Source organism: Strigops habroptila, chromosome 11, assembly GCF_004027225.2.
Source record: "Strigops habroptila isolate Jane chromosome 11, bStrHab1.2.pri, whole genome shotgun sequence".
NCBI classification, from domain to species: Eukaryota; Metazoa; Chordata; class Aves; order Psittaciformes; family Psittacidae; genus Strigops; species Strigops habroptila.
This window is the reverse complement of record NC_046360.1, coordinates 13,619,308-13,638,356: the sequence shown is the minus strand read 5'-3', so window position 1 is coordinate 13,638,356 and position 19,049 is coordinate 13,619,308. Positions and strand designations below refer to the sequence as shown.

The 19,049-nt window shown below is 51.2% G+C and overlaps 1 protein-coding gene across 3 annotated transcripts in view; it reads left to right on the top strand.

Annotated features, from left to right (window-relative positions):
• Positions 1 to 19,049, top strand: part of NOS1 (nitric oxide synthase 1) — a 59,033-nt gene that overhangs the window by 24,245 nt on the left and 15,739 nt on the right. For all 3 annotated transcript variants that reach the window (XM_030500349.1, XM_030500348.1, XM_030500350.1), the window contains 15 exons: positions 2,882 to 3,019; positions 3,303 to 3,448; positions 4,135 to 4,297; positions 5,430 to 5,521; positions 6,039 to 6,180; positions 6,845 to 6,984; positions 7,528 to 7,702; positions 8,623 to 8,724; positions 9,461 to 9,655; positions 10,786 to 10,871; positions 14,128 to 14,272; positions 14,698 to 14,802; positions 15,241 to 15,299; positions 18,283 to 18,399; positions 18,598 to 18,772. In XM_030500349.1, coding sequence (XP_030356209.1) covers positions 2,882 to 3,019; positions 3,303 to 3,448; positions 4,135 to 4,297; positions 5,430 to 5,521; positions 6,039 to 6,180; positions 6,845 to 6,984; positions 7,528 to 7,702; positions 8,623 to 8,724; positions 9,461 to 9,655; positions 10,786 to 10,871; positions 14,128 to 14,272; positions 14,698 to 14,802; positions 15,241 to 15,299; positions 18,283 to 18,399; positions 18,598 to 18,772 — 1,980 coding nt within the window. The remainder of the gene's footprint in view (positions 1 to 2,881; positions 3,020 to 3,302; positions 3,449 to 4,134; positions 4,298 to 5,429; positions 5,522 to 6,038; positions 6,181 to 6,844; positions 6,985 to 7,527; positions 7,703 to 8,622; positions 8,725 to 9,460; positions 9,656 to 10,785; positions 10,872 to 14,127; positions 14,273 to 14,697; positions 14,803 to 15,240; positions 15,300 to 18,282; positions 18,400 to 18,597; positions 18,773 to 19,049) is intronic.

Sequence of the window (19,049 nt, the reverse complement as noted above, 5' to 3'; positions counted from 1 at the left end):
ATCCCTTGTGAAAGATGTTTGCATAATGCATGTGCGCCCCGACTGCTGCATCAGTCTCTCCGTTTGTCCCACTCTTGAGTCACTAACATTGCAGCTGCCTAATTAGAACATGAAAAGACCTCACACAACCTCCCTGACAAAACCAGGGGTAATGTTTGTCTTCAGCTTTGCCGTGTGGGAAGGCAAATACACACAGAGAGCTCCTTCCCAGTCTCTTCTGGGTATCCCTCTCTCCACAGCTGCTCTGCGACGTGGTTGCTAGACCTGGCACCTCTGTTTCTTGTAGGTTGTGTCTCCTTTCCTGCTCCAGCCCAGCTGGCATCCTAAGGATTCAGCATTCGGCATTCCATCGTGACTCTCTTTCAGCAAAGATTCACACCTTGCTAGTTCCTGCATGGAAAAGACAAAAGGAAAGGGAGCAGCTTTGAGAGGAGTTTAAAGTAGAATGTGGGCAGATGTTACACAGCTATTCTCCAGCAGCTTGGGTCCTTGCTCCACAGATCATTGCTACATCTGGATTCATAACATGGTCTTGTCCCATACCTGCTCCAGCAAGATGCTGTTTAGCAGCACACCGCCTAAGCTACACTGATGCCCCAGCAGGAAATCAAAGCTAACTCAGCCTAAAAGGTGATGCTAGATAGAAGCAACCAAGCTTTCTGCTTGGTACTTCCAATTCCTGTCTGGCAGGTGGAACTATGGATGAGGAGTTGGTTTGTTGGCATTTCTGAGCAGCAGTTTTCAGCTATGTTCTGCCAATCTCACAGAGCTGTTATGAACAATCACACTCAGAAGGAAGGTGGCCTTCCTTCCTATGGTCCTAAGGGTGGCCCAGGTTGGTTCAGAGAGCAGAGGATGCTGTCGGTGGCTCAAGAATGGTTTAATTCTCTTGAAAGCATAAAACAAGCAGAAAAAAATAGCCAGAAACTGCCATAATTCAGGTCAGATTCCCCAAAACTGGAAAAAGCCCCCAAAAACCCCACCTTAAAAATAGTGCTTTTCCAGAACTACATTTAGGAGGCTCTTTTTACTAACTACTGGTTCTGAGCTGTACGTGAAGTATTATATTTGTTTTCTGCAGCATGGAAAAGGGAAGCTGAGATCCACTGGGTGGTCATCTGGCTTCAGGGGCTAGAACTTCAAACGTTCGTAGGAAAGATCATGGGATTTGTGACATGCGGGATGTTGCAGAGACCCGTGACAGCATAGCCTGAGGGTGTGCAGAGGGTGGCTTTTGGCAGCCAGGAGGACCAAAGAGCGCACTTCCAAGGGGTCAGGAGTAAAGCTCTCCCTCCTCCTCCATTCTTTGTCTCTTGCTCCCAGCGTATGCTTTCAGTGCACGGTATTATACTGTGAGCCTCAGGCTGCTTGACAGCAAAATCCCTGTTTTCTGGGAGGAAGAATGTGGAACATATGGTAGAAATAAGGACTAGGCAAAAAATAGGACCAACATTGCCACCAGGGCAATGCAGTGGTGCTGCATCAGTCTCGCAATCAATCAGGCATCATTCTGCTTGAGAAGAGCAGAGCAATCCTCTGCTTGGCAAAGTACTTAGTAAATAAGTTAGATCTGGAGCCTCATCTGCTTTTGTCATCCTTGTGGTCCATGTTGCTTTCCCTCCTGGGTCTTTGTTCATCAGCAAAAGTGCTTGTTCTGAAACATGAGCTTCTTCCACCATGTGCTGGCTCTCCTTCACTTGGTCCTTCAGGCGGTAATACACTGATTTATATTATTGCTGCCAGTCCATGGGCTGCAACTGTGACATGAGCCCAGAATCACCAAAAAAGAGGGTGAGATTGCACAGCTCTGCTGAAGGTGGTGCCACCTTCAGCAAACCTTGCAGGATTAGGAAGGGACACAAGCTACAGGGTTCACATAGGAGGGCTACATCAAAACTTGGTCCAAGCCCAGATCTAATTTGCAGGGATGGAAACCTTTAAGAGGTGCCAAATATAAGCAGGTTTTGATAGGATGCTTTGGTGTAGGATTAGGTCTCCCCTGCAGCAACACCATTGTGTTGTGGTGGCTGATTTACATCCTACTATAAGATATGATTCCTACAAGATTCCCTGCTTTCTAGGCCACTCTCCCATGACACGCCAGCAGGCACTGATTGCTCTTTAAGTGTTTAAGTGCTTGGGGAGAATAAGGGTCACAGTAGAACTGGTAGATGTTATCTGTGACAACATGTGCAAACACAAGCACTTGCAGCCAGCTCTTCTCATTACAAGCTCTCTGCTGGCTGAGGCTCTTCCTTTTGTTGGCATATAACTCAAGATGTGCTGGATGAGCACACCATGACGCAGAGTAGCAGGGAGGGCTGGAGCTTCAGAGCTGAGGCTGAAGTAACTGTGTATAATCCAGCAGCCCTCCTGTTGCATAATTTATTCATCCTTATTCCTATGATTTCCCAGCGTTGATATCAAAGGAGATGTGCCTTTGGCTTGCTCGGAGGAACAATTGGCTGTTAGCTCTATCTCAGTGGTCCTATTAATTTGGCACATGCAAAACCTGAGCAGGTGATGCTCCTTAAAATGTTCCTTAAAAAGAAACATCTAATACATTTTAGAGGTAAGTCTTCCACTGGGAAACTTGAACAAAACATTCTCCTCTAAGTCACTTCTACCTCTGTTTTTAACTGCTCTTCTACAGGTTTGGCTGTCCTGTAAACAGAGATGACTTCTCAGTTGCATTGGGAGTTGGTTGCTCTATTGTAGGATCCCAAATGCTGCCAAATATTTGGATCATGTACCTTGTCTCACTATATTATCACTAGGATTTAAGTGCAGGCATCCACTAATACAAGATACTGCTTGTTATGGCCTTTTTTGTATCTCATTGAGGAACACTAACCTTGTGCCTGGTCTTCATGTTGTCCAGCCTCCACCACCCGGGCGGCAGTCCCCAACCAAGCACACAGTGAATGGAAGTCCTTCTAAATGCCCACGGTTTGTGAAAATCAAGAACTGGGAGACAGGCTCCGTGCTTCACGACACCCTGCACCTAAAGACCGCGATGGTGAGTAGAGTTGGTAGCACTGGCCAAAAGTTGTCTGAGCACAATGGGGTGTAGTGAGACCCAATTGTCTGTATCGGGTGGGACAAGAGATGACTGCACAGGCTTGAGCTGTCTTACACAACACTGCCACTAGGTGTGAAAACCAACGAGCTGGAAATGCCCCTGTTTGTCAAAGATGCCACCAAACTCTGCATGGCTAATCACTGACTTCCCCCAGCTCAGCCCACATAACCAAAAGTGCTTTAGTAACACAGGACACGCTTGTCTCCTTCTGTCCCATCAGGCCACTGCGTGCACCGAGCAGATCTGCATGGGCTCAGTAATGACTCCTAGCCAGCATGTCCGCAAGTCAGAAGACACCAAGACAAAAGAGGAGGTGCTCCTCTTGGCTAAGGACTTCATTGACCAGTACTACTCCTCTATAAAGAGGTAAGTAGCGGCTGGAGAATGTCGCAGTCCAAGGCTGCTGCTTATGCTGAGATGTCACACGTGATCTGATCTTTCACATTTGTGAGTCAAAGCAGGGTGAGACTGCATCACTGCTTCTACAGCACAGCTTCACTTTTAGTATTTGGTGTGTGTCTCTGTGCAAATTACTGACCTCTCCCATTTGCAATTGGTCATCCATTATCTGGCAGCACACACATGTGTGTATATGTGCACACATGTGCTTAAGAAAGGAACAACTTCTAGCAGTCTTCCAGTACCTAAAGGGCTAGAGGAAACTGGAGAGGGGCTTTGCTCAAGGGCCTGTAGGGACAGGACAAGGGGAATGGCTTTAACCTGCCAGAGGGGAGACTGAGATGAGCTCTGAGGCAGAAGTTCTTCCCTGTGAGGGTGCTGAGGCACTGGCACAGGGTGCCCAGAGAAGCTGTGGCTGCCCCATCCCTGGCAGTGTTCAAGGCCAGGTTGGACACAGGGGCTTGGAGCAACCTGCTCTAGTGGAAGGTGACCCTGCCCATGGCAGAAGGTTGGAGGTGGATGAGCTTGAAGCTCCCTTCCAACACAAACCACTCTGTGACTCTGTGAACTCGTGCCCAGGCAGAGAGCAGCAGGATTCCCTGCCTTCCACCTGAGCAGGCAACTGACATCTCCTCTGTTCCCCACCCATGCAGATCTGGCTCCAAGGCCCACATGGAAAGGCTGGAGGAAGTGACCAAGGAGATTGAAACCACTGACACCTACCAGCTGCGGGACACAGAGCTGATCTATGGAGCCAAGCATGCCTGGAGGAATGCAGCCCGCTGTGTGGGCAGGATTCAGTGGTCCAAGCTGCAGGTGAGCACCAGCTCCAGGTTGCCGGCCAAAGGATGCCCTGGAGTTTTGGACAGGCAAATCTTGCTCTTCAAGCAGAAGAGGGGAAGCACAGCACAGGTTCAGTTGCGGGTGCTCAGCACAGCAGCTCTGCTTTCCTCAGCAGCTTTGGGGGTGCATGGGATGGGAAGTGAGCAGGAGCTGGAAAAGCATCTGTGGGGTAGGTGGAGCTGAAGTGTCTGTGTCTGAAACAGGGCCAGCTAGAAGCTGGTTGTCTAGAGAACGTTTTCCAACATCAGATACTGCTCTCATATCATACATGCTGCTTCCAAAGCTATTGCTGGAGAGAGACAGCAGGACACACTCATCTTTGGTACAGAGATGCTATGGCAGAAGCAGAGTTGGCTCAGTGCCCTTTGACCAGCTGGAAGCGTAGAGTAGGCTCTGAAGTAGTATCTCCAGTGGAATCCCGTGGTACAGAGATGACGTCTCCCTCTGTAACCTGGAACACAGCTCAAGTGCTGCTGAGCAATTCCTGTGGCTGCTTCACACAGTGTATATGCACTGCCTGGGGCCAGGAGGCTGAGACTTCGCTCCCAGCTTCAGCTCTTCTCTTCCACTGTTTCTTTTGGCATATTTGAATCCTGGGGGGAGCTATATCTGCAAGAAGTTGTCTTCAAGCCTCCTCTTGACCCTCTTTCCTGGTTTCTCCATCCTTTCGTAGATGCCCTATCCCTGGCAGTGTTCAAGGCCAGGTTGGACGGGGCTTGGAGCAACCTGCTCTAATCTCTGATTCTCTATCCTCTCAGTGTCCCTCAGACCTGACACCTATCCTATTTCAGCTTTAAATCTTGATCTTCAAGAGACAAAGAGCAGAAACCAAAACTGTTGGTGGATAAGCGACAGGTTGGGAGCACTAGACTGAGGAAGATTTTGCCTCAGGAGCGGATGACTCACCTCTCCAAAGCAGAAGGGGCAGCTGCATTAGACATTCAAGTGTTGTACAGGCAGAGAACACATAATTATGGAGCTTTAGATACCTAACAAGTCATGGTGGTATGTAGAGCCTTCCCTGTGCTGTGTTTCTTCTGCTTGGCTCTGTCCTAAGGAGTTGGAGCATCCTGTAGCATCGCCATAATTGCTTCCACTCTTTCAGGTGTTTGATGCCCGGGACTGCACCACAGCCCATGGGATGTTCAATTACATCTGCAACCACATCAAATATGCCACCAACAAAGGGAACCTCAGGTGAGCACCAGGGAACCACCAGAGTTTATAGCTGAAGGCCTCTGGATGTGTGTCAACTCAACTCTGGACCCTGCTGACATTGTCTCCTTTAGCAGCCGTTGCACAGCAGGATGGTTGTGGCCAGCACCTTTCCTGGGGAGCTTTAGAGGGACCTGATACCAAGGAAAGGTGTCCTGCTGGCCCAAGTATATCACTTCTTGCTCTCTGTGGGACCTCAGAGGTCCAAGTCTTTCTTCTTTGCCATATTCTGCATCAAATGCAGAGCATGGACTGCTCTCCAGATCTATCTGAAGCTGCATGTTAGCAGCCAGCTTCTGCCTGGAGCTGACTTGCTGGAAACACCCCAAATTCCAGAGTTGGAGCACACTTGGCCACAACTTCTTCCAGTGAAAGAAATACAATAGATGTTTGGGGCTTACCCAGGGCACGAGCAGAGGTGATGCACAGGGTGGTGCAGGCAGGGACAGCACCTTTCCCCACAACACTTCCTCTGACAATCCCTCCCTCTTCCTTCCAGATCTGCTATTACCATCTTCCCGCAGCGGACGGATGGCAAGCACGACTTCCGCATCTGGAATGCCCAGCTCATCCGCTATGCCGGCTACAAACAGCCTGATGGCACTATCCTGGGAGACCCTGCAAACGTGGAGCTGACAGAGGTACCATCACCATACCTTACAGAGGCTGTATCCATCCTTCCTGGGCCCTATGGGCTGGTGGGGACATGCATCCTGACCATCCCAGGAGGGAGGAGGGTTCTGGGTCAAGCAGGGTTTGTCACATCCACTGCAGTGGAGCTGCGTTTGTTTCACCCTCAGATGTTTTCCCAGGAATAAAAGCTGTTTCTGCAGCACTGAGAGACTTTTCTCTCCTTCTCCTTCTGCTGAGAAGGAGTCACTTCATGGTGCTGAAGGAACTGTTGCAGGAGGATGTATGCCCACCACTGACCCGCGCCAGTGGGGATCAGAGCTTAGATTTGCCTTGTGCTGCTGCCTGTACAGCACCAGTGCTCTGCTCAGCCATTCCCAAACCCCTCTGCTTTTTTGACCCCTTTTCTCCTTCACCATTACAGGCACAAGGAGCATTTTCAGAGCACGATCCTACCTGGGGATCTAGTTCTAGGCTCATTTTCACTTCAGTTCCCCCTTACTTGGCCAGGGGTTGGCTGTGACAGGCATCCCTTGGATGGAGGTTATTAGTCAACCATAAAGGCTGAGCAGAGGTTAGGACACCCTACTCAGGGCCATGTAACTCCTTGCCCATAATGCTTGAAGAGCAGGTGACTTGCTGAGACTTCTAAACCCACCTTTGTTTCTCCTGTAGATCTGCATTCAGCAGGGGTGGAAGGCACCACATGGGCGCTTCGATATCCTGCCTCTGCTTCTCCAAGCCAATGGCAATGATCCAGAGCTCTTTGAAATCCCTCCAGAGCTCGTGCTGGAAGTGCCCATTCGACATCCCAAGTAAGTCAGAGTAAGCCCCGAAATTGGGGATCAGGAGGACTGAGCCCCTCCAGTTTCACCCCAAGCCATCTCCTGTGCTTGGTCTTTCCTTACTGTGGCTTGGGTGCTTGACCCAAGACCCTCTTCCAGGTCTTCCCTGCACTCTGATGTAAATCCGGCAGAGCCTGGAGGTGGAAAGCAAGTTGTGTCCTTGTCTCAGGGCTGGTTTCCCAGGACTTATGCCACTCTGCGACACTCCTGATCATAGAATCAACCAGGTTGGAAAAGACCTTTAAGATCAACGAATCCAACCTTTATCCCAGCACTGCCAAGGCCACCATTAGTTAGTGACTAACCCATGTTACTAAAGGCCTCATCTACATGTTTTTTGAATACTTCCAGGGATGGTAATTCCATCACTGCCCTGGGAAGCCTGTTCCAATGACAGATATAATCACTTTCTCCCTATAAACAGCTCCCTAAGGGAGCCTTCAGGAAGCATTCTGCTTGCATGGTGGCTGGTAGCAAAGTAACCTCCATTCCCTGCCTGTTGTATCCCATCAGGTTTGAATGGTTTAAGGACCTGGGCCTCAAGTGGTATGGTTTGCCAGCAGTTTCCAACATGCTCCTTGAGATTGGTGGCTTGGAGTTTTCTGCCTGCCCCTTCAGTGGCTGGTACATGGGCACAGAGATTGGGGTCCGGGACTACTGCGACAACTCTCGCTACAACATACTGGAGGTAATTCTTCCTACTCGAGGAGATCAGGGGCTCCTGGGGTGTGTGAAGTTAATTGGGAGCAGGTAGGACACTGGGAGAGTGTTGCCTTGAGTGGGAAAGAGCAGGACATCCAAGTCTTCCTTAGATAGGGCAGTTACGTTCTTCTGGATGTGTGACGGGCTGCCAAGGGTTTTTGTGACCTATGGGGCCAGCTGGTATCTAACACAGCAAGTATGATGCCCGCTGAGCTCCTCATAGTCTTCTATGAACCATACGGATCAGCAGGGTTGACACAAGTCAAATACTAAGACATGGTGGGGCTGAGATGTTGCTGAGGTACTTGGTGACTCCTCAGGGACATGCCTGGAGCGCTCTACCATGGCTTGGTGACAATGCTGAGGGGACATGCTGGTGCAGGGGGTCTGCACCCATCAGGGTGCCTCCTTTGCCCTTCCAAAGGGCACACTGTGTTAGCTGGAGGGGCTGCATCCCTCCCTGGTCACTTGGAAACCAAAGGGGTGACAGCGAGCGTGTGTGTGTGCACGTGCCCCACAGTGACAGTGTCTGGGGGAAGGACTCCAGGTAGAAGGAACAGGCTGAGAATGAATGGAGTTTGTGAGCAGCATGGAGGCATGAGGAGGAGGGTGCAGGGATCCGCTCCTCCCAGCTCATGGATCACCACCATCTCCTGCTCCATCTCGCAGACCCACCTATTTCCTCTCCTCCCACAGAGAGCAACTGCTCTTGATGACAGCATTTAGTCACCTTCCTGTGCTCAGGGGAGGAAGGGAGGCCAGGCTGGCCTCGCTCCTGCCATGAAGAGGAAAAGGCAGGACCACATTTTCTCGGAGGAAGGCAAAACGTCAGCCCTTTGTTGCAAGTGTGCTGGTCTTGGTTCTTGGCCATTATAAATGTTCACCTTCTACCATGTTTTATTACAGCAAGTGGCCAAGAAAATGAACCTGGATATGAGGAAAACCTCCTCACTGTGGAAGGACCAGGCCCTGGTGGAGATCAACATTGCTGTGCTGTACAGCTTCCAGGTACCTGAGTAGCAGGACTTGGGTTTGTTTGCTTGGGCTTGAGGGGCACAGGGACTGGATGGGACAAGTATGGAGACATCCCTCCAAGGACAATGATAGCAGCTGATACACTGCTGAAATTGGGCTGTGCCCTCCTAATTTTTGGCTGTTCCAGAAGCCTGCAGTGAAATGTAATGATCTCTGTGGCCTGGATGTTACAAGGACAGCATTAGCAGCATCTGAGCTCTGCTGGTCCAGAGGGAGTGCCCCGAGGGAGCAAGATCCAGCCCTTCTCTCCTGTTCACGAAGCAAGAGTTGGCCCAGGTTCTTCCCTGGCGGTTCTCCCCTGACCTATACTTAAAAGTTTAGTAGCAAAACTAGTCCTTGGCAACCTGGCTTCAGAGGATGGGAGCTAGATCAGAGCTGCTCCTTGAGTTGTGCAAGCCATGAAAGAGTTCCCCAAGGGGCTGAGCAGAGGATGCTCCATCCCGTTCAATGCCATCCTCATCTTTGCTTGACCCATGACAAATAACAGGCATCCCATACCACACCTACTCAGGAAGAACTAGGGCAGCTTTACAGCCTGCTTGGCAAGACCAGGGTCATCTCCAAAGGTGCAGTCCTGTAAGACCACGGGAATGAGGAATATTTGAGTCAAACAGCTCCAATGTAAAATCTCGGCTTTAAATCTTGGCTGTTGCCTTCTGAGGTGTATTAACCCAGAGCTGTTGGCTCTGCTCTCTTTTCCTTCCAACAGAGCGACAAGGTGACCATTGTGGATCACCATTCAGCCACTGAGTCCTTTATCAAGCACATGGAGAATGAGTACCGATGCCGTGGGGGCTGTCCTGCCGACTGGGTGTGGATTGTCCCACCCATGTCTGGCAGCATCACCCCAGTTTTCCATCAGGAAATGCTCAACTACCGTCTCACACCCTCCTTTGAGTACCAGGTACTGTCTGCATCCTACCAGTTCCACCAGCCCTGCGTACCCAAAGGTATAGCCAGAAGCAAGGTGGGAGCTGGAGCTCAGAAGATGCAGGAAGGAGAGGCACACCATCTAATCCCTTCAAAAAGCTCTCCCTTGAGGCAGTGAAGTCCATGAACAAGTCTCATTGATGTGTTACACCCCTAATGCAGTGTAATAACCCCCTAGATGTTACACCTTTTCCCAAGACAATGGCTTTTTGCCCCTCCATGAGAGTATGGGACACCTCAGGTACCAACCTTCACCCTTGGATCAAGCAGGGCTCCTCCCTTTGCATTTTGCACTTTGAGGGGTGGGTGAGGAAATGACCTGGTGGTCACTGTATCCTCCTCTCTACAGCATCCAGGTTGTAGTGGATGGCTCTTACCAGCTCAAGGATCCAACAGTTTGATGGGGGGCTCCTGCCAAGCAGCAGGATGAGATGCTGGAGTATTTAACACTTCAGAGCATGGGAAAAAGGCCTCAGAGCAAACACACCCTCATCAGCCAACCATCCCTGCTCCGGTGGCTTTCACACAATGTGACCTTTAGTCAAGAGCCCTTAAGGAACAATCACAAACCAGGAGCAGTCTGTTCATTTCTATAAGCATCCACCAGGAACCCTGATGGTTCCTGGCCCTGATTACAGACTGTGAGGGCACTGAATTAGCTTCTGTGTGCTTGTTCCTTGCTTCAGCTGCCTCCTCTTCCCAAAGGGCCTCTTAGGAAAAGAAACCCAACCTGTGGGCTGGGGAGGGAAAGGAGTTGTTTCCATCACATCTCCCCTTCTGGTGTTGCCTGCCTTCTTTTTGCCTGTTAATGCTTATTTCAGAGGGAAGAAAGCATTTGCCCAGATGCTGTTACAAGCCAGCAAGGTTTTGTTATATTGCAGTTTTTGTGTTCATGCTCCATTGCCCAACTGTCCCAAGAAACCTGGAGCCATGATCCTTGAGGTTCCAAGGATAGGGACCTATAGAGGAGATGGAGAGCTGTGTAGGGGCCAGCTAGCCCTCCCCTTCATGACTGGAGGAATCCAACACCCAGTGCTGTGGATACAGCATTTCCCAATGCTCTGGTCACTGCCCATCAGCTGCTGCTGCTTTTCTCTCTCCTAGCCGGACCCCTGGAATACCCATGTCTGGAAAGGGGTCAATGGGACACCCACCAAGAAGAGGGCCATTGGCTTTAAGAAGTTAGCAAAGTAAGTACCAGTGGGTCTAGAAAGCCCTGGAGTGTTTGGGGCCAATCCTGGTTTTGGGCAGCTCTGGTTGCCGTGCTGGTTGATAGCGCTACCCTTCAGATGTGTGCAATCTCACGGCTTGTGAGCCTGGATCTCAGGCCACCAGAGGCTTTAGCTGCCAAGGACAACTGGAGAAACAGGCAGTCCTTTGAACACCCCATTAGACCATCAGAAGGTGTGTGAGCAGGCGAATACCAGATGTTGCATTATAGTCTCTTCTTCCAAGCTGGTTCATTCTCCACTAAGGTTGTCTTTGATGCTCAGGAATGGCTTTCTCACTTTTGGGGGGTATATTGCCTGTTTCTCCTTTCACAGCCTCCTGGGGCAGAGAAATCATCCACTGACGATCACTTACAGCACTGCTCATGCTGGCACAAGCAAGATGAAACCCATGCCCATATTCCTCTTTTTCTCACTGATTCTTTAGCTACTTGAGGAACACTTGGCTCGAGTGTGTGTCTGAACCTCCCATCTGCAAGGACCTGAGAGGGAGATAGGAATAAGGAACCTCCCTACAGGTAGCAGATGGATCAGGGCTGAGCTGAGAGTCGCACTTCATGGCCAGTTGACCCCTAGTAATGGACCATGCACATCCCTCTATCCTGCCAAAGCATCCAGTCAGGAGGGGTGTAGGAATGAAGTGTCACCCTGGCCCGAAAGCCTCCCCTATGGGACATTGGCACAGAGGCTGTTGTAGGAGCTGCTGGCTCCACGGCGGCAGAGCCCTGTGCCAAGGCTGGGGAAGGCTGGGTCTGCCCCAGTATCCGTGGCCAGGCTGGCAGGTGGCCTGGTGCTGTTCACAGCATCTCCCCACGCTTCAGTTTCCCTAAGTCGTTGCCATCAGTTTGTTCCCACTCTTCAGCTGTCACCTTCTGTAAGCTATTTTCTGTGGAGCATCCATAAACACGATCAGCAGCTGATGAATGTGCTCCTTAAGCTGACACTGGTGCCTGGGTCTGGGCTGTAGCCTGGGGCTGGTGGAGAACACAGGGAGATGGATTGAGCCATTGAGTTAGGAGAAACAATGCTTTTTGTGTGTGTGATTGATAAATGGTTTTATAAGAATGTGAGCATGGCAGGTAATTTAAAAACAAATCTCCATTGTTCCTGATGCAGGGAAAGGAATTATTTCTGTAATTCACCATTAATCCTCCCTGGGTCTGAGCTAATCAGGTGAAGGACCAAGCCCAGCAGGCCTTGGCACTGGTCACAGTGTGATTTTGATGCCTGTTCAGACAGGCTGTGCTGGTTCTGGCTAAATCAGAGCGTTCAAACCTGCCCCTTCCCTCCCCTGGAGCCTGTCGAAGTTCTAGGGGAAAGAGGCACTACCCTCATGGGAAAGCAAGGGACAACTTTAATATGCAGAACTACACTGAGGAGTATTTGTATAGCAGCAAATGTAAGCGCTCCTGAGGCTGACTTTGATATGGACGGGAGCTGCCCAGAGGAGGAAGCCTGGTGGGGGTTCTACCTCTTCTTTTCCCCCCTTTTTTGTTCCCCAAAGTGATTTTTCCAAACCTAGAGCATTTCTTCCCTCCGTGGCAGGAGGGGCAGGGGGAGTCTGGGCTTCTCTCCTGCTGCCAGTGTAACCAGTCCAGCTGTGATCTCCATTCCCCATAGCTCATCTGAAGGGGATGCAGGAGTCCTGCTGAGCTTGATCACCCAGGGCAAGGTCCAATCACCTTGTTGAAGTGAATTAAGCAGCCCTTATTCTTGCAGAAGTTCTCTCAGCCCCCTGAAAACTGCCCCTTCCCTATTGCAACACACCAGGCTGAATCCAGACCTGCCTTTCTGGTGGCCCCATTTAAAGGCATTTAATTTGATGGTCCCTTTAGAAAAGATTAAGATAATATGCAATTGGGAAAAATAATGTTGCTGTGATTATAACAAACAAGTTATAAATAGTTATAAATAACAAACTTGCCACACTGGGCTCAATGCCCCGTGGCTCATGACAGCCTTCCTTCTCTCCCACCACTGTGTTCCCACCGATGCCACCCCAGCCACTAGCATAGACAAGGAGCCAGCATTTCTAGTGCTGCATCACCTTGGCCGGATTAGAGAGGCCAGTGACCTCTTGGGGCCCCTCTGCGCTGCTGTCAGAGCTGAGCCTGTGGGGAAAGGTGGAGTGAATACATCCAGTCAGGACTGCAGGCACAGGAGGCAGCGGCCAGACACAGCCCTTGAGTAAATGTGCAACCTCTGAGCCTCGGGAGGGCTGCTCCTCTGAATAAAGTTCATAGCATCACTGGAGCGGAAATCAAAGGGATTGCAGACAGCTTCATCTGACCTCCTCAGTGTCTCAGGGCTCTGTGTGTGATGTGTGGAGCACAGGAGCTTCTGCTTGGCTAGGACACCTCCCGCAGAAATGCGGACAGGTAGGATTTAAAGACATGGAGAGAAGGAGAAGCTACTGTTTGTCTTGTAGCTTGATCTGTGGTTGGTCTCCAGCTTTTCCTTTGAGGTTATGTGGTCACTGCTTTCAGCAACTGATTCTTCTGCTTCTCTGCCTCTGCAGAAAGTTCATCCCTACACCCGGTTTAGCATTTTCCTCCTTATACCCGTTCAGGTGTTTCATGTGTTCAAGCTCCCCCATCCAGTCTTCCCCTCTGAGAAGTCAAGATGAACATGTTCTTTCACAGCTTCCCTGTTTGGCATATAACAACAACAACAAAGTGATACTGCGACTTTTTAAAGCAGGCTGTTCATTTAATAATAAATTAAATGGTGTGAATAGTCTGGGCTAGAGGCACTGACACGGAAGCAAGTTCTCTTATCATAGAATCCCAGCCTAGTTGGGTTGACGGGAGCTTAAAGCTCAGCTGGTTCCAACCCCCTGCCACGGGCAGGGACACCTTCCACTAGAGCAGGTTGCTCCAAGCCCCTGTGTCCAACCTGGCCTTGAACACTGCCAGGGATGGGGCAGCCACAGCTTCTCTGGGCACCCTGTGCCAGCGCCTCAGCACCCTCACAGGGAAGAGCTTCTGCCTCAGAGCTCATCTCAGTCTCCCCTCTGGCAGGTTAAAGCCATTCCCCTTGGCCTGTCCCTACAGGCCCTTGTCCAGAGCCCCTCTCCAGGTTTCCTATAGCCCCTTTAGGCCCTGGAGCTGCTCTAAGGTCTCCCCTTAAGGAGCCTTCTCTTCTCCAGGCTGATTCAGCCCAGCTCTCTCAGCCTGTCTCTATAGGATTCTTACCGGGATTTATTCTTGCTTCCTAGGGCTGTGAAGTTCTCAGCCAAGCTGATGGGACAGGCCATGGCCAAGAGAGTCAAAGCAACCATCCTGTATGCTACTGAAACAGGGAAGTCGCAGGTCTATGCAAAAACTCTGTGTGAGATCTTCAAGCACGCTTTCGATGCCAAGGTATTGTCCCAGCTCCCAGCTTCTGCGAGGATATGTGTGCATCTGGGTGGCCCTAGGAAATACACGGCTCTTGGAAAACACGTGGCTCAGGGCATGTGGAGCTTCCCAGCTGCCTAGGGAAGCAGCTCCCAGGATACGACCTTCTCAGTCTGGATTGAAGCCTGCACAGGAGTTTTTCCAGCTAATACTCCTGCAGGCATTGCGGTATAGATGTCTACTGCCTCTCAGGTGGTAGGCCCATGGTTTGTCCATGTTCCTTGAGGCTCTTGTTGTCCCTGTGTGGAGATCTCTGCTAGTGCAATGGCATGGAGTCAGCAAGGGTATGCTGCTCCCATCCCCAGGAGGACTGGGATCCATCCCAGGAGACTGGCTGGTGGTAGATCTCCCCACCAAAGGCCTTTTGGTAACATTTCTGTCGTTCCCAGGTGATGTCCATGGATGAGTACGACATTGTGCACCTAGAGCACGAAACCATGGTCCTGGTGGTCACAAGCACCTTTGGCAATGGAGACCCACCTGAGAATGGAGAGGTAGGACAGAGCACAGGGATGGGTGACTACAGCAGGGACATGGGCAGGGGATGGGCAGTGGGGAATGGGGAGAAGCATCCTCTTTCTGGTCAGCCTGAGCTGGAATGGCCCAAAACAGGTCCAGAAGCTGTGTGATATCTGGTGCTGTGTGTGCCTGCCTCCAGCCTGCTCTGAAATAGGGTTATCCACTTATTCCCTGCTGTGAAACAAGTAACTATGCTGTTGCTAAATCCATCCTGTACAACTGATGTCAGTGTCACACAAAAGGTGCCAGCCCCTTGGCTGAGGAGCTACAACCTCGTCCAGTCCTGTACAACAGCGTTGCAGGCTGCTGGGAGCAGCAAGCAGAGATCAGAGCCACGGCCCAGGCTTTGGTCACACTTTGTTCCCTGCAGGGACTGGCAAAACTGATGGCCTTTTCTTGTTTCTTCCCTGTAGAAATTTGGCTGCGCCTTAATGGAGATGAAGAATCCCAACTCCAACCTGGACGAGAGGAAGTAAGAGCACTCCAAACCCCTCCTTTCCCACTCCAAACCCCTGCAAGCAGGCAGCCCCACAGCCTGCTCCTCTGCTTGCCTCCTCTCGGAAGGGAGTCTGAAATCCTCACACAGGTTTCAAGTTTGCCCAAGTCCAAGGGATGGGACCTGCCTGGAGACCAAGTGGATGGAGCGGGTGGAGGTCCCAGGGAGGACAGAAGCACTGAGTCAGGCATCCCATGGACTCCAGTTTGTAATTCCCTGGGTTGGCACTTAAAGCTTCTCTCTTCAGCTGCAAGAGGCAGCATCTACGAAAAAACACAACCCAAAACAAAAAAACCCAAATAAAAGCAGGAATTTCCTCAAAATCATCAGATCTGAGAGCTGGGGCCGGCCAGGAGACACCAAAATAGTAAGACTTGGAGGTAGAAGGGAGTTCTCAGCTGTGTGGATGTAGGTGGGGGTGAGCTCGAGAACCAAATTTAACTTCTTGGCATCATGTGAAAGTATTTCTAGGGAAAATAAGAGCTGTTCTAAATTCTAGCTGTGATATTTGTAACAGGGAGGCTGGAGCTGGTACCTTGGAGACAGGCTCTGGGTTTTCACAAGATCCCCCATCACTGGGAGACAAGCCTTGAGCATCTCAGCGCATGTCTCAGAGGCTGCAGCCAGCAAAATGTTAATCATCTGGGGCTTCCTCTTATTTTAGCTATTAAGTGCAATATATTTCACCTAACTGGGACACTGCTCTGCTCCAGAGTGTCTCCTGAGTTAACACAGGATGCTCACAGCCAGCAAAGGGCTGCTCCTTAATTAAGGATGAATTAGCCCTTGCCAGTGGTACAGAGCAATTTAACTGCCCTGATTGCTCCATCAGGAGCATCCCTGTGGCTTCCTCTGGCCTCGCTCCAACAGCTCCACGTCCCTCTTGTGCTGTTGCCCCAGAGCTGGATCAGGACTGCAGGGGGGGTCTCCCCAGAGCGCAGCAGAGGGGGAGAATCCCCTCCATGACCTGCTGCTCACGCTCTGGGGGTGCAGCCCAGCACACGGGGGGGTTCTGGGCTCAAGCACACACATGAGGAACTTCTCCTCACCCAGCATCCCCAAGTCCTTCTCCTCAGGGCTGCTCCATCCAGTCTCTGCTCAGCCTTGATTTGTGCTGGGGATTGCTCCAACCCATGTGCAGGATCTTGCTGACATTAAGCATGAAAAAAACCTTTTGCAATGAGGATAGGTGGCCTGGAGGAGACTGTCTGGGGAAGAAGAGCAGCTCCTGCCCATGCACCCCATGGACTCCCAGCTCCATGTCCACCAGTGGATGTTGAGGGTGGCTGAGCCCCCTAAGCCACAGTGTCTCAAGGAGCCTGCAGCTAGTTCTCTGACCACAGCCCAGGGGTTTTGCTGTGGTTGTAGATTTGGCTCCTTCTGTCTCACCTCAAGGGTTTTCCAAGGGTTTTCATTCATAAGCCATTCCTATTCAAGGACCTGCTGTTCAATCAGGTCCCATCCTTCAACAGTCGTAGAATCATGGAACGGTTTGGGTTGGAAAAAGGACCCTAAGATCATCTAGTTCCAACTCCCTGCCATGGGCAGGGACACCTTCCACTAGAGCAGGTTGCTCCAAGCCCCTGTGTCCAACCTGGCCTTGAACACTGCCAGGGATGGGGCAGCCACAGCTTCTCTGGGCACCCTGTGCCAGCGCCTCAGCACCCTCACAGGGAAGAACTTCTGCCTTTCATCTAACCTGAACTTCCCCTGTTTCAGTTTAAACCCATCACCCCTTGTCCTATCGCTACAGTCCCTGATAAAGAGTCCTGCACTACAAGGACCTATTAATTTCAGCAAAACTGCTGGTGCCCTGACCATGGACCCAGCACTGACTGGGGAATTTGGGCTTCATGCTTGTCACAGGCTGTTCTGCCCAGCCTTCACCACGTAACCCAAGGTGAGGATATGGCTCAGGGCCAGCAGAGAAAGGAGATGAGTCCCTGTAGGTGGAGTGAAGCAGAGAAGCGTGGGGAGCCGGGGCAGACAAGAGGAGGCTGTGGAGCAGAGGTGGAGCACAGGGCTCTGAACCCTGGCATTACTCTGCTCGGGGGTTGTCTCCTCTGCGTGGCGGCGGGTGCAGGAGGTCTGCTGTGACTCATGCACACACCACTGCCTCACTGGTCGGCGGTATATTTAGAAACTCTTGTGGAGAGCAATTTCTGAAGATAGTTCAATTCAGAAACACTTCTGCTGCTGTCAGGGTTTCTGCTCCACTCGCTTCCCCCTCCTCATCCCTCTGCTCTCACTCTTTTTATCTTATTTTATATTTTTTTACTTCCTATGAATGAAAAACCCTGCAGAATATCTGCTCAGACACACACTGACCTTGTGTGCAGCCAGGGAAGGACAGGGAAAGCCAGAGGTCCTGGCAGCTCTGCACTTCTGGGGACAGCGTGGTGGCCAACATCTGGGTCAACCCATTGGGAGGTGACTGGAGGGTCTCAAGGAGCGGACCAGGTCCAGGTGGAGTGATGCAATGTATGGGCTGCTATGGCTTAACCCCAGGAGTCACAGAATCATTAGGGTTGGAAGAGACCTCTGGAGATCATCTAGCCAGACCCCCTGCTCTCGGGTGACCCACAGCAGGTTACACAGGAACATGTCCATGGTGGGTTTAGAATGTCTCCAAAGAGACTCCACCACTCCCCTGCACAGCCTGTTCCAGTGCTCTGCCACTCTCAACAGAAAGTTGTTCTTCCTCATGCTGAGGCGAAACTTGTTGTGGTTTAGTTTATGGCCATTGCTCCTCGTCCTGTTGCTGGGCACCACTCAATATAGTGGAGGGAGCACATTGCTCTGCTCTAGCCACTGGTCATGGTGTCTGCTCACGGCATATCGACCCCTGAGCTCTGATTTTGTCTCCTCCACAATCTGGTCCCTTCTGAGCACTCAGCCTGGTGGGAACCACACGCACACGTGTCACATCTGTAATACTCGATGCTGTCACTGTTCACAGGAGCTACAAGGTCCGTTTCAACAGTGTCTCCTCTTACTCGGATGCACGGAAATCCTCGAGTGATGGCCCTGACTCCAGGGACAACTTCGAAAGCACAGGGCCCCTGGCTAACGTCAGGTAAACAGGATCGGGGGGAGGCAGCAATTTCTTGCTGCAGAAGGGCCCTTTCTCCTCTTACCTAAAACACGATGTGACTTTGCAATATGCAGGTCCCTCCACACACTCTTGTGCTAGTGTTGGCCATGGTGGGGCAGGACGGGGACACGTTGGTGTCCCTCTCACCTCAGTAGCTATAAAAGTGCCACCTCTCCACAGGTTCTCTGTGTTTGGGCTGGGGTCTCGAGCTTACCCCCATTTCTGCGCCTTTGCCCGGGCAGTGGACACGCTCCTGGAGGAGCTGGGTGGAGAGCGGATCCTCCGCATGGGAGAAGGGGATGAGCTCTGCGGGCAAGAGGAGTCCTTCAGGACCTGGGCCAAGAAGGTCTTCAAGGTAACCCACTTCCCTTGTGCTCCAGGAAGGAGCAGGAGGGGAGACAGATACAGGGATAGAGCAACGCTGCTGGTTAGAGCTGGATCAAAACTCAGCCTCTCCTTCCCTACACTGGGACACTCAACCACCACCCTGGCCCACAATAAAGAGGTTGTCCATACTTTGATGGAGCTGATGCTCTGGTTTGTGCTGACTGCCAAAGGGTGAGCACTGTGTTGAATTCCTGCATTATCCCTGATTCCTGGGGAAGGGAGGGCACTACAAGACATGCCTATGG